This window comes from Sminthopsis crassicaudata, chromosome 1 (assembly GCF_048593235.1).
Source record: "Sminthopsis crassicaudata isolate SCR6 chromosome 1, ASM4859323v1, whole genome shotgun sequence".
Lineage (NCBI taxonomy): Eukaryota > Metazoa > Chordata > Mammalia > Dasyuromorphia > Dasyuridae > Sminthopsis > Sminthopsis crassicaudata.
In genome coordinates, this window is record NC_133617.1 from 634,497,297 (window position 1) to 634,512,607 (window position 15,311).

At 37.1% G+C, this 15,311-nt stretch overlaps 1 protein-coding gene across 3 annotated transcripts in view; it reads left to right on the forward strand.

Moving 5' to 3' along the window:
• RCL1 (RNA terminal phosphate cyclase like 1) overlaps positions 1-15,311 on the forward strand; it is an 85,486-nt gene that overhangs the window by 51,230 nt on the left and 18,945 nt on the right. For all 3 annotated transcript variants that reach the window (XM_074282847.1, XM_074282846.1, XM_074282848.1), the window contains exons 4-6: positions 2,786-2,860; positions 4,972-5,096; positions 14,410-14,535. In XM_074282847.1, coding sequence (XP_074138948.1) covers positions 2,786-2,860; positions 4,972-5,096; positions 14,410-14,535 — 326 coding nt within the window. The remainder of the gene's footprint in view (positions 1-2,785; positions 2,861-4,971; positions 5,097-14,409; positions 14,536-15,311) is intronic.

Consider the following 15,311-nt stretch of genomic DNA (forward strand, 5'->3'; position numbering starts at 1 on the left):
AAGAGTTTAATAATAGAGAGTTATTTTCTGTTTTCAGTCAGTCAATCATTAAGTAAACACTTATTAATTGCCAACTATGTGCCAGGCATTGTGCTAAGTTCTGAGGTTACAAATAGAGGCAAAAAGACAGCCCCTGTTTTCAGAAGGATTATAATCTAAAGGGGAAACAACAAATAAATACAAAAGCAAGCTTACTTTCATCCACATGCACACATATGTATATGTAAATACACATGTATGTGTATATATGTTTGTATTTGTATATGTATATTTATTTACACAGGATGAAAGGGAAAAAAATTGACTAGAATTAAATAGAGTAGGTACATTTCCTAGAAACGTTTTATTTTAGTATGGGTTTTTTTGGTGGTATTGTTGTTTTTAACTTTGACTGAGCTTATTTTTTTTTTCTGCATACTTATGGAACAGGTGAACCTGGGCAGGAAAACCAGTAAATTTGGTAACCTGTCATGAATACTAAAGACCATCATTGGAGGCAGACAGCTGAGAAATAGAGGAAATGGCAGGATTGGGAAATAGGAAGTGGGACTAAATCCTGGTGTGGTCACTTATTGTTTGTGTGACTTTGATAAGTCTCTTCTGTCTTCAGGTTCTTATTCAAAAATTAGAAAATTAGAATAGATAATTCTTAAGGCCCCTCTCCAGCCGTAAATATTGTGTTCTTAGTTTCCCTCATTGATTGAAACTGGGCAAGAGAAGAGGAAAGACTAAAGCCCTAAGTAGTAGTTATTGGGTTGCCAGCCTCTGTATAATGCTGACTGCCCCATATTCACACATCGATAGACCTATCTTATTTCCATCCCATGGAAATTTCCCAAAGTGGCCTTGAGAAATAACAAATATCTATTTTTAAGATAGAAAGAAGCATTTGAGATTTGGATATGTTTGTATGCTGAAAGTTTTTGAAGTTAGGTATCTTTTAAAAATTATTCTTGCACATATTTAACCTATACAAATTACTTGCTGTCTTGTGAGGGTAGGAATAAAAATTTGGAACACAAGATTTTGCAAAGGTGAATGTTGAAAACTATGTATTTGAAAAAATAAAACACTATTAAAAAAAGAGAAAAATTAAAAATAAGAAAGATAAAAGTTATTCATTCTAAAGTAAGCCAAAAGTGTTCTAGTATATAAAGAATAAGATTGTATTTGAGATTGTAAATTTCTACTAAATAGAGGGGTTTTTATTAAGTGGCTGACATTTGAAAAGATAATAACAAAATTACTTCATTTGTATCCCCTTTTCAATTTTTTTTTTTGTTTAACCTTATTAATATTGCAAACATTGAAAGAATTTATGGTTTTCCTCAGTATGAACAGTTCTGGAATTCCTTCCACCAACACAGATTGTCTTGTCTGTGACTCAGTAACTAATTCTTAGGAATTGTCTGAGAGATGTAGACTTTGAGTGATGTACCCATTATCCTACAGCTAATCAGAGTCAGAAGCAGACTTGAACTCGGGTCCTACTGTTCCCTGTACTTAGCATCCTCCTTCTCATCATTATGTCTTTGCACAAGCCATTCCCCTTGCCCAGCATGCTTCACAGAATCCTTAGCTTCCTTCAGGTGCCCCCTCCTCTCTGGAGCTTTAATTGATCTACTTAGTTTCATTCTCTCCCTCTTGATTTTAGTATTATTTTACTTACTTTACTTGAGTACATGAGGTGATGCAACATGTGATTTGCTGGGATTGGAATCAGAGGAAATGAGTTTAGAAATGGCTTAAGTTATTGAACTTCTCCATCCTGTTATCTGTAAAATGGGGCATTGTGGTCCTCTGAAGTGCCTTCCAGCTCCAGTTCTGTGATCCTGTATGAAGACAGTGTCATTACCATTCAGTTGTGTCTGATTCTTGGTGACCTTGCCATTTCTTTCTCCAGTGGATTAATACAAACAGGATTAAATGACTTCCCCAGAATCATACATCTAGTAAGTGTCTGAGGCTGGATTTGAACTCAGTTCTTCCTGGCTATAGCGCTCTGTCCACTTTGCCACCTAACTGCTCTGAGGCTACTTTAGATTCCTCCTAAGTTAATTTTTCAATTGCAGAGCTTCTATGTATCTCCCAAGACTCACTTTTTCTGGGAAGCTTGCTCATCTTGTGTCTCTGATTCCTCTTCCCATTAATTTTCCATAAGGGACCACCACACATGCGGAACTTTGCTTCAGGTCCCTTGGAATTATGTGAATTGCTCTTTATTTATCCCTCTTGGTTTAACCATACTTTATTTCTCTGAGACTCAGTTTCCCCAACTCTGAAATATGGACTTGATAGTTTTATTGTGTCATGTGATGGGCTCTTCGAATCTTAGACCTTTATAGAAATTCGAGTTATTTATTCAGCAAACATATACAGCTTACTTTATAAGCCACTAGGGGAGTTAATAAAATCTAGGTAAATAAAAGTTCCCATCCTCTTGGATAACTTTGATAACTTTTAGTGACCTTGATGCTATCTTAGGATCTAGGAGGCTATGCCAGTGGACCAGAGTCTGGGGTTCTTACCAAAGGAGATAGTTAATGTCGGAAGAAAGACTTCAACCCAAATTTCCGTGGTTTTTGAGGCTAGCTCTCCATCAGTTATTCCATACTGTTTCTGTCTGTCTGTCTTCATATCTGTTCCCAGCCCCTCAGCACAGCATGTGGCACATAGTAAGCAAATAATAACTGTTTAATTTTTATTCATGCTTATTTATTATATCATCTGTTGTTCTCCCATATCTCTTTAACCTAATGAAAGCTTCTTAAAAATCACTTTATAGGTGGATGTTCTGAAGGCAACAGCCCTTCCTTTATTGAAACAATTTGGAATTGATAGCGAATCGTTCGAGCTTAAGGTAATAAACAGTGAGCTATAAGTTCTTTCTTTTTAAATTTGTTTTCATCTACTCAAGAAAAGCTTCTTGAATGTATTGCTCTATTTCCATCAGTCATAATGTCTTACAGCTTTCCCTTCATTCTTGATTCAAGTGGGTTTTTCCCTCTTATAATCAATTTATTTGGGATGATAAAGTAAGCTATTATGTTCTCTTAAAAGTAAAATTGAATGCAGATAAGATTAGAAGGGAAACAATAAACTGGGAAAACATTTTTACAGTCAAAGGTTCAGATAAAGGCCTCATTTCCAAAATATATAGAGAATTGACTCTAATTTATAAGAAATCAAGCCAATCTCCAATTGATAAATGGTCAAAGGATATGAACAGACAATTCTCAGATAAAGAAATTGAAACTATTTTTAGTCATATGAAAAGATGCTCCAAATCATTATTAATCAGAGAAATGCAAATTAAGACAACTCTGAGATACCACTACACACCTGTCAGATTGGCTAGAATGACAGGGAAAGGTAATGCAGAATGTTGGAGGGGATGTGGGAAAACTGGGACACTGATACATTGTTGGTGGAATTGTGAATGCATCCTGCCATTCTGGAGAGCGATTTGGAACTGTGCTCAAAAAGTTATCAAACTGTGCATACCCTTTGATCCAGCAGCGTTGCTACTGGGTTTGTATCCCAAAGAAATACTAAACAGGGGAAAGAGACCTGTATGTGCCAAAATGTTTGTGGCAGCCCTCTTTGTGGTGGTCAGAAACTGGAAACTACGTGGATGCCCATCAATTGGAGATTGGCTGAATAAATTGTGGTATATGAATATTATGGAATATTATTGTTCTGTAAGAAATGACCAACAGGATGATTTCAGAAAGGCCTGGAGAGACTTACATGGACTGATGCAGAGTGAAATGAGCAGGACCAGGAGATCATTATATAATTCAGCAACAATACTATATGATGATCAATTCTGATGGACGTGGCCATTTTCAACAATGAGATGAACCAAATCAGTTCCAATAGAGCAGTAATGAACTGAACCAGCTACACCCAATAAGAACACTGGGAGATGACTATGAACCACTACATAGAATTCCCAATCTCTCTATTTTTGTCTGCCTGCATTTTGGATTTCCTTCACAGGCTAATTGTACACTATTTCAAAGTCTGATTCTTTTTGTTCAGCAAAAACAACTGTTTGGTCATGTATACATATATTGTATTTAACTTATACTCTAACATATTTAACATGTATTGGTCAACCTGCCATCTGGGGGGGGAAGGGAAGGAGGGGAAAAATTGGAACAAATGGTTTGGCAATTGTTATTATTGTAAAATTACCCATGCAAATATCTGGTAAATAAAAACTATTAGATATGGGGGGAAAAAAAAGTAAAATTGAGGACAAAGATCATTTGACTTCTTAATATAATAATTATGATAGATTGGGGAATTTCAGAGTTGAAGGAGTGTCAGAAGTCAGAATATTCTTTCTTTCAGCTTGTCATCCAGTTTATGTTTGGAGATACCCCTAATAATGGGAAACCTAGAGAAAGGCTGACTTGGCCCCCTTCCTTTCACATATTTGGAAATAGCTCTCATAGTTCCTTTCACTAACTCTTTCTTTCCAAGGATAAATGTCCCCAGTTGGTTAAATGAATCTCATCACATATTCCCCAGCCTTCTCACTTTCTTATGTTGTCTCCCCTTGGTTTGTCCTTATCCTTCTGTGGTCCAGTCCTGAAGTTTATAAAGTATTCTCCCAGAATGTCAGTTGAAATGATCCTCAGAGGCCTTCTCCTTCCTAGATGGACTTAACAAATAGTCATCTAGCTTTGTTCAGTGATCTCCACTGAAGAGGAGATAATTCTATCCTGAAGAATCCATTGAACTTTTGGTTATCTTTACATTGAACCTAAGTTTGCTTCTCTCTTAACTTTTACTCATCGTTCCTATTTCTCCCCTCTGGAGCCAAGTAGGCCAAATTCATTCTATCATACTCCGTCCTTCTCCCCCATCCTTTCTTCCTTTCTTTTAGATTAAAAATTCCTTCTCCCTTCTTTTCATTAATATATTTTCTTATTTTTCTTCTTCCCATGAAATCACATCCAGATTGTCCGACGAGGAATGCCCCCAGGAGGAGGAGGGGAAGTTTTCTTCTCCTGTCCTGTGAGGAAACTGTTGAAACCCATTCAGCTCACAGACCCTGGCAAAATCAAACGTATCCGAGGAATGGCGTATCCTTTCAATCTGGTAACAATAATAATGGCGCCTCACATTTGTAGAGTATATTTAAGATTTAGAAATAACTCTTTTTACAATAAATCTATAGGGAACATAGGGCAAATACTGCTATTCCCAATATGCAGATGAGAAAATTGAGACCCAGAGAATTGAGTGACTACTTATTTAGACAGTTAGTTAGTTGCAGAAGAAATGTTGACTTTGAGGGCATAGGTTTAAATCTTTTTTAAAGTTTTAGATAAACATTTAATATAAAAACAAAGGTCCATTTCAACAGCAGAATTTTTTAAAAAACACGTCTACTGTACCATTCAAATGCTGACAAGCTTACATGATTTCTTTATATCTCTTTTTAAAGGATACATATAGAAAAGTCATCTTTATGAATAGTAACAAAGGGATTTTTTTCAGCTTTTATTATTGCACAAAAAGCTTACTCAACAAAAGTAATTTCATTGCTCTTTTTTGGGGGGGGAAATCACAAACTTTTGTGCAAACAATATTAGCCTTTTAAGCATTAAGAACATAACTTCTTAAAAAATGATGTAAACAATAATTCTAGACCTATGTCTCCTTTAAAATAAAGGGATTTGAATCTTAATTCTGATTACTTCCTGTGTGAGCCAGAAAGTCTTTTGGTCACTAGGGGTCTCAGAGTCCTTATCTGTAAAATTAGATTGCTGATCTTGATTGCCAAGGGCCCTTTCTGCCTATTAAAATTGGAGTAACAATCCAAGTGTCTGGAATCAATGGCAGTGGTTTTTCTCTTCTACTTCCCCCTACTGGACATATTACATTACATTCCAGTCCAAAGTCTCTACCCATCTTGGATCCAGATGCCCCTGTGGGTGGGATTCTGTTCACTTTGATTTTCCTACCAATATTGTTAAGCAAAGTTAACTATGTAGATTGGTTATCTTGGTAGAATTTTAGAGCTGGGAATGTACTTAAAATATGATTTTAGCTCACAACCCTTCTATTGACGTGTGGCTGTCATGGGCAATTGACCCAGATTCCTTCTATGAGTTTTTTTCTTGGTTCTGAATGTAGCGGAACTGTAGTTTAGGGCTGTAAAGAAGAAGGAGGTGATATAGAGATTTGTAATCAAAGGATCCAGATTCAAATCTCAGCTCGGTTACTCATCAGATGCTTGGCTTGAAGCAAGTTATTCTTCAGGTTTAGACAGGACTCTCTATATGGGGGGGGGGGGTTTGGACTAGGTGTTCTGCAAGGTTATTTCCTTCTCTAAATGCTGTGAGATAATACCTGGTTATAATGTAATCTCTGGTTCTGGCTCTGGCCTCTCCCTCTGTTTGTGAGTCATATTTTCCTAAGAGTGATTACCAGTCACCATGGGGCAGGTTAGATCTGTTCTATAAAAAAACATGTTGTATGTGATGAGACTATTTATTTCTGTGTTCTAGCTTGTGGCTTTTTAATTCTAATGTTGACAAATTCTGTGTAATATCTTTTGTCACAAATACTTCATCTTCATTCATATAAACCATTTCATTGTTAAGAAAAATACCTGATTATAAATTTTTTTAAGAGCACTAAGAGACTTTGTTAAATCCATCTAGGAAGGAGAAGGCCTCTGAGGATCCTTCCTTTTAAGAGGAAAAGGAATTAAGTTGACCTGTTAATGTACTAGCAATTCCTTGACTCTCTTGTTTGAAGTATCCATCTAGCTTTGCTTTCATTTTTTTTCTTCCCTAAAGTCCCTAAAAACATCCTAAATACCAGATAAACTTCTAAAGAAACAACTCAGGGATTTCTGATTATGTGACCCACTGATGAAAAAATTACATTTAGGAAAATGTCACTCACAAATAAAGAGAGAAAGGTTAGGGCCATTGAAAAAAATCATTGAATGCCCTTGCCATCATTACTTGGTCATAATGTAACACTTGGTCAATGCAAAAGAGGGAGAGGGAACTTCTTTTTTTCTTATTTTTTTAAATAATAGCTTTTATTTTTCAAAACACTGCATAGCAAAGATAGTTTTCAACATTCACCCTTGCAAAACCTTGTGTTCCAAATTTTTCTCCCTCCCTTTCCACTCCCTTTTTCCCTAGACAGCAAGTAATCCAATATAGGTTAAACATGTGCAGTCCTTCTTGTAACTCTATAAAAGTTACAAAATAACCTTGTAACTGAGAGGAGAGAAATGGGCAAGATTAAGATTCTCATAATCTTTCCTTATCCATTAGGGTTCAGATTTTCTCCTGCTATTTTAGTACAAAAAGACTAGAAAGTCATTCTGTTATATCCTCAAGTAAGCTGGAACTGTGATTTCTAGCATATACTGTCTTATTACAGAATCTCATTTTGGTAACAATCATTTGAAGGTCCCTTAAGCTTTGTTATAATGGGATTTTTAAAAATTCATATTAGCCCAAAATTATTCACAGAATGTTTTTTATCTCCTCCCCCCTCCCCCCCTGTTATTCCCAAGCATCTATATGCTGGCCAGTTGATTGTGGAGTGTGGCCTGCCTGAGATTTTTAGCAAAATACATTTTGCTTAATTAACTAGCACACATGAAGCGGCTGTCACTTACAAGGGGCCTTAGCACCTTCCTAGTGCTCCCGTCATGTCGCTGACTGCCACCAGGTGTCATAATAACAGGTAAACTGGGAATAGTTAAGAACTGCAATTGTTTAAAATTGTGTCCAGGGATTTCTATGTGACTTACCACTGAAAAATCCCTTAGATGCCCTTGCCGTCATCATTTGGTGATGATATTAAGGACCTCAGTGCAAAAGACGGAGAGGGAACTTTTTTTTTTTTTTAATAATATTTTTTTATTTTCCCAAATTCATGCAAAGATGGTTTTCAACATTCACCTTGGCAAAACCTTGTGTTCCAAATTTTTCTTCCTCCCTTCCCTAGACAGCAAGTAATCCAGTATAGATTAAACATGTGCAATTCTTCTAAACATATTGCCACATTTATTATGCTGCACAAGAAAAATTAAATCAAAAGGGAAAAAGTACAAACAACAACAAAAAAGGTAAAAATATTATATTGTGATGCACATTCAGTCCCCATATTCCCCTCTCTGGATGCAGATGACTCTCTCTATCACAAGTCTTTTGGAACTGGCCTGAATCACCTTATTGTTGTAAAGAGCCATGTCCATCCCAACTGATTATCACATAATCTTATTTTGCTGTGTATAATGATCTCCTGGTTCTGCTCATTTCACTCAGCATCAGCTCATGTAAGTTTCTCCAAACCTGTATTCATCCTGCTGGTCGTTTCTTACAGAACAATAATATTCCATAACATTCATATGCCATAACTTATTCAGCCATTCTCCAGCTGATGGACATCAACAATGAGACGATTCAGGCCAGTTCCAATGATCTTGTGATGAAGAGAGTCATCTACAGTCAGAAAAAGGACTGTGGGGACTGAGTGTGGTTCACAACTTAGTATTTTCACTCTTTTTGCTGTTGTTTGCTTACTTTTTATTTTCTTTCTCATTCTTTTTTCCTTTTTGATCCGATTTTCTTGTGCAGAATGATAATTGTGGAAATTACGTATAGAAGAATTACATATGTTTAACATAGATTGGATTGCTATCTAAAGGAGGGAGAAAAATTTGGAACACTTGGCTTTGGAAAAGTGAATGTTGAAAATTATCTATGTATACGTTTTGAAAATAAACAGTTTTAATTAAAAAAAATAAACTTTGTATCTTTCAGGGCCTTGCTTAGGTCTTTACATCTGGAAGGTGATTAATGACTGTTGAATGGCTGGTTTATGGGGCAGTTGGAAAATTGCTTAGTGGCCTCATTCATAACGAAGTGAAAGAATTTGGAGTCAGAGGCCCTGTGTTTGAATTCTCACTCTCCTGCTTTATCCCCTGTGTGTTCTTGGATTTCACTTTCCCCATCTGTAAAATGAGGGAGGCTAAACCTGGCTGATGCGAGTCTCCTTCTAAATCTTAACTCTTGTGATTCAAGTACCATAAAGCCTTTAAGTTCACACATCTGTTATTGCCCACCTGGTGGGCTATTAGAATTTTATGGATGTAGATTTCTGACAGTTAGAATACCCAGGCAATTGATACCCAGTTAATACCAATTAGTTACGTGGGTAGTATCAAATTTAAAGCATCTCAGGCTGATGGGACAGTCTATTTTTCAAAGCCTCTCTCAAACCCTTCAGAAATCTGAACTTAGTAGCCATCTGCAGGAGCCTAGTCCTGCCTTTCAAATCCTCAGACAGTAAGGCCAGTTGTAGCCAGCCACTGTCTGAATATTTATTTCACTTTCAGTTTAGCAAATCTCCACCCCTCCCCCCAAAAACCCAATCATTTCATTTAGTTTTGCTCTGTTATTTGAACTAGAGAGGGAGAGAATATTTGTGTAGTTGGTCAGCTTTTTGGCTGGTTATCTGCAGGACTGGTTTAAATTTAGGTCTGTGCTTGGTGGTATTTTTCTCCACTGAGGGTTGGTTTTGGCAGAAATTAACCTGTTGCTGCTTTTATGGTTTTCAGCTCTGAATTTTCTCCTCTCTCTCTCAACTTTTGCCACTCTTTGGAGCTTTACCAAAAATGTTCTCCTGGGCCCCAGAGAGGACAGATGTTGGTTTTCTGCTAAAGGCAGGGCCAGGGTAGTTGTGGGACCTCTTATTCAGGTATTCTCCTTTTTAGCTTCCTGATGGAGAAAGAGAAAGACAGAGTGGAAGGAGAAAGAGAAAGACAGAGTGGAAGGTGGGGAGGCAAGGGAGACAGAGAGGAAAAGAGACAGGGAGAGACGGAGAAGGAAAGACAGAAGAGAATGGGACATTTTGTTATTGTTACGTGGAATTGCACCAGTAGCATTGGGACAAAGTCTTTTTGGTCTGGTGCATGTCAGATAAACAAGCTGGGGTGGAGACTAATGAGGGAGGTAGTAGATCTCATGGTCTGATCATGTTTCTCCTTGTTGACTGACCAGAGGCCTGATTTCCATAAAGAGAGCTTCCTTCTCCTGGCTCAGATCTCCTTCCAGATGCTATTGTGGGAGAGAATAGGAGGAAGGACACATACTGATGCTCCTCAGTTCTTGACTGCCTGCAGTTGTCAGAACATCATTTACTCCCTATACTCTTCCCCTATTTAAAATTTTTGATGCCTTTTTTTTAACTTCCTTTTCCCCAATCTTTAGAAGCAAAAAACAAAAGCCACTAAAGTATAAATAACTTTTTAAAAAGCCACCAGAAGTAAAACCAGATGGAGTCTAGGCTAAGAGTTAAGAATCGAATTCAAATCCTATCTTCAACACTTGATAGCTGTGTGAACTAAAGTAATTTCCTTAACCTTTCCAGACTGGGTTTGGGCTCTGTAAAATGAAGGGATTAGACTTAATGGCCTGTGAGTTCCTTTGCAACTGTATCTCCTAGACCCTGTGATCTCTTCTCTGAGAGGAAGCATATGTTCATCCTTGCTATCTGTAACCAAAGCCGGTCATTGCAATTAATCTGAGTTCAACTACTTTTTGATATTTTCAACTATAACATTGGAGTCATTCTATTCTCGGCTTTTCATCACTTCATATATGTCTTCCCGTGTTCCGCTGGATTCTTCATATTCGTCATAGCAACAATATTCCATTACATTTCTCCACTGCTACATTTTGTTCAGCTGTTTCCTGATTAATGGGAACTAGTGTTTCCAGTTGCTTGGGACCACAAAGACTGCTGCTGTGAAAACATGAGCTAAGTCTCAAAGGACTATAATAATAGCTAATGTTAAGGTTTTGTGAAACATTCTGCATATGGGAATCTCATTTAATTCTCGCAACAACCTTAAGAGAAAGATGCTGTTATTGTCTCTATTTTATAGTTGAAGAAACTGAGGCAAACAGTCACATAGCAAGTGAAGTAGCATTTGAATTGAGCTCTTCCTATCAAGCCTCCCATCCACTACACAAAGCTGCCTCAATAATGTGTAAGTTGAGAGGAGAGACAGTTATTAACAAGGGGACTAAGTAAAAGCTTCATGGAGGAGTTGGTCTAAGACTTTCATTAAAATTACCTGGAATCCTTTGCTCCAGTGGGACAGAGAAATAAAAACCATCTTCTGGTGTTTTTTTTTTTTTATTAAAGTTTTATATTTACAAAACATATGTAATTTTTCAACATTAACCCTTGCAAAGCCTTCTGTTCCAAATTATCTCCTCCTTCCCTCCACCCCTTCCCCTAGATGGCAGGTAGTCCATCTTCTGGACTACCCAAATTCTGGGTAATCTTAAAACCCATTTTCTGGAAGAGGTAGATACCGAGGAGTTTCAGGACCTTTAACAAAACATTTCATCTGTTTCTCCTTTTTCTTCTCTAGAGAAAGAGGCCAAAAATATTAATTCTGTTTATCATTTATTATGTTAATGATTGTCCCTCTCCTCTAAAAAACAAAACAAAACAAAACCAAAAAAAACTAAAAAAAAAAAACAGGCTAAGATAATACCAGGAAAAAGCTGAAGGCATAGTGGAAATCTGAAATAATTATTTTAAGAAAAAAAGAATATTTTACTCTGGGTTTTTTCCTGAAGAAAGGGAGAGAGTAGCCCCCAATCCTGGATATTCAAAATCTAATAAAGATTTCAATTAGGCTTTTATAAATAAGATGCCTGCCTTGGGGAATTAGTGTGAATAAAGCCTGGGACTGTTTCTCTACAGTTGCTTATGGCCAAAGGCGTTCTATAACTAGACTTTGTGGGGCTTGAAGAATTCCTCTTAATTCTTTCCTCATTTTGGATCTTGGCCTTTGGAATCAATTAACAAATATTTATTAAGCATTTACTAGCAAAGCACTCTGAGACTGTGAGGGAAATAGGAAAACAAATAACAGTACAATGTAGAAGTTTCTTCAGTGGGATTTCTCTATATTGGTAAAATTAGGAGGTCGTATCCCCCTTTATAATAACTCATATTTCTGTAACAATTTAAGGTTTACAAAGTACATTACTGTCAACAACTTTATGAGAAATAAATCACTGTTCCCAATTTACAGGAAAGAGAAATTGAGGTTCAGATTAAGTGGCTTGTCAAAGTTCATACAAATACAATATTCATTTAAAAAAAAAAAAAAAACAACTTTGTGTTCCAAATTTTTCTCCATTCCTCACCTCTCTCCTCCCCAAGTTAACAAGTAATCTGATATAGATGAAATGTTTTTAAACATTTCTATATTAATCATATTATACAAGAAAATGAGATCAAAAAGGAAAAAACCATGAGAGAGAGAGAAAAAAAACCAAGCAAACAAAAACAAAATGGTGTCAGGGCTAGGTAACAGTTTTATCTTGTAGTTAAGAAAACTGAGGCCCAGAGAAATCCAGTGGCTTGCTCACAGTCACATAGATCCTCTGAATCATGAGCAAGTGGGGAAGAAGGCAAAGAAGTGTGGGGCAGGGCAGCATCTGTACCATCCTGCTAATAGGAGGGGAAGGTAGGTCTTATCCCAAACAAAGAAAGACTAAGTGCCACATTGAGTATTTTATCCCAGGACTTCTTAAACTTTTTTTCTACTTTCAGTCTTTTCACCCAGAAAATTTTTGTATGACCTCAAGTATATAAGTTTATAAAAGACCTCCACTTTCATTTATGAAACCCCATATTGGATATCAAACCACTGAGTTTTTTCTAGAGGTCTTTCAGTAGACCTTTTAGTAGGGAGCTATCAAAAGATAGGAAGGAGGGGGGGGGTTATGGTTAGAGCTTAATTTTTTTAATAGTATTTTATTTTTCCAAAAATATGTATATATTGTTGTTAATATTCATTTAAAAAAATCTTTGTGTTCCAAATTTTTCTCCATTCCTCACCTTCCTCCTTCCCAAGTTAGCAAGTAATCTGATATAGATGAAATATGTTTTTAAACATTTCTATATTAATCATGTTATGCAAGAAAATGAGATCAAAAGGGAAAAAGCCATGAGAGAGGGAAAAAAAAACAACAACAAGCAAACAAAAACAAAGCAGTGAAAATACTATGCTTCAATCTACAGATGGCATTTTTTATCCCAAGTCTATTAGAGTTGCCTTGAATCGCTGCATTGTTGAAAAGGGCCAAGTCTGTCACGTTTGCTACTCTGTTGCTCTTGTGTACAATGTTCTTTTGGTTCTGCTAATTTTACTTAGAATCAGTTCATGTAAGCCTTTCCACGTTTTTCTGAAATCAGCCTGCAGAGCTTAATTTGGGAAAGAAAAAAAAAATCCGTTTATTGGCTATGTATAGAATAGATTGGAGAAAGGAGAAGCTAGATAGACCATTTGGAGTAGTCAGCTCTTGAATCATCAGGGATGGGCCTTGTATTCTGCAGTTGACCTTCTGAGATCCTCATAAAAAGGGCCATGTGCCTTAAACATGTTGTCAGAGCCCAATCCTAAATCATGAGCTGAATGGACCACCGGTCTGGCCCAGAATACTGACTTTGCCCTTAAATGACAGATTCATTGCTTTTGTAAATGGAGTTTGGACAAAGAACAGAATATCTTTTTAAAGATCTGAGTGGTTTGATAATGAGGTTTTTATCTATTGTACTATTAACAAGATAGTCTGAAATAAATGAAGTAATTGCTGGGGAGTGGAAGACAGATACAACCATTAAAGGATTGTTCAAAGACCTGAATTGTTAAGAAATTCCAGTGAGACACATTGGGGTGAGAAGGTGAGACTAGATATTGCAGCTTCCAAGTACAGTTACACTAAAAGAAGACCATGGGATTTAGAGTTATGAGGGTCCTCAGAGGTCATTTAGTCCAGGAATGAGGAACATCCAACCCGCAGGCCATATCAGGCTCACAAAATCAATTGCTAAGTAAGGCAACAGCAAGTGATGATAAACCAAAACTTAGGTACTGTAGCCTCTCACTGCTTGTATTCTCTTAGTTGATAATTTGGTATGGTTTGTGAAAGATATTATAAATATCCAAATAGCTCTTGACAGAAAAGATTCCCCACTCCTGATGTAGTTTAGTCCCCTAATTTTATAGAGGAGGAAACCAAATACTAGAAGGTCACAAAGTTAGGATGCAAGTTTATGTCTGCTGGCTCTGGATCGGACATTTCCCCCATGGCATCCATTCCAGTGGTTTACCAAGCAGATGATGGAAACTCACTCAGGTCAAGGAAGTGATTTGCCCAGAGTCATCCAGTTAGGAAATAGCAGAGTCAGAATTTGAACTCTGGGGCACATAAACAAATCCTAGGCTTTCTGCTGCTTCTGTGCATCCTTCCCCTCTCCCCTATGTTTTCCCCCTCCTCCTTTGTCTTCTGGGACCATGCAAGCCAGTTCCTTAACTTGAGATTGCAGTTACTCTGTACGAGTGTCGCCTCAGATTGCCAATCGCATCGTGGAGTCTTCCCGGAGCATCCTTAACAAATTCATTCCCGATATTTATATTTACACAGACCACATGAAAGGGATCAACTCTGGAAAGTAAGTATCTGTGATGCAATTCAGAGATGAGGAAAAAGCCTCAAAATATGAACTTTTTATTATTTTCTTTGGTTTTCCTTGTGAAAGAAGATTAAAATTGCTAGATTTGGGACAGAGGGAAGGACTTGTATCTTAAACATGAACTATGGAAGTTGATCTCAGAATCTCCTTCCTTTCTTCTTCCTCCTCCTTCCCTCCTTCCCCTCCTTGTCCAGGGACACACAGCTAATGAGTTTCTGAGGCCAGATTTGTACCCACATCCTCCTGATTGTATCCACTGGTTGTTGTATCCACTGCACTACATAGCTAACCAGAATCAACCTTCAACTAGATGCCCCCCTTTTGGGGGATTATCAGTTTGTCAGCTGTGTATAGAGTTGATTAGAGAGGGGGGAAAACAGGAAGCAGGGGTTCCAGTTGGGTGAAGTTCAAGTATAAGTGGAGACAAGGGGACGGGTGCCATACTGTTGCTATAAAAAACATAATGATTACAACAATAATGACAATGTGTTGTTCATATAATAATGCCATTATTATTACTTTTGGTGGTAGTGTCAATAATCATACATCATTTCTGTTATATTTAAGGTTTACAGAGTGTTTTCTTTATGACAGCCCTTTGAGAAAGAGTGCATGGAGTATCCCCATTCTATAGATGGGAAAGCAAGGACTAAAAGATATGAAATGACTGTCCTAGTTTATACAGCTGGTAGACAGGATTTTGACTGAGTTCTTAGGACTATAGGGCCAGTGATCATTCTGGAAGAAAAATAACC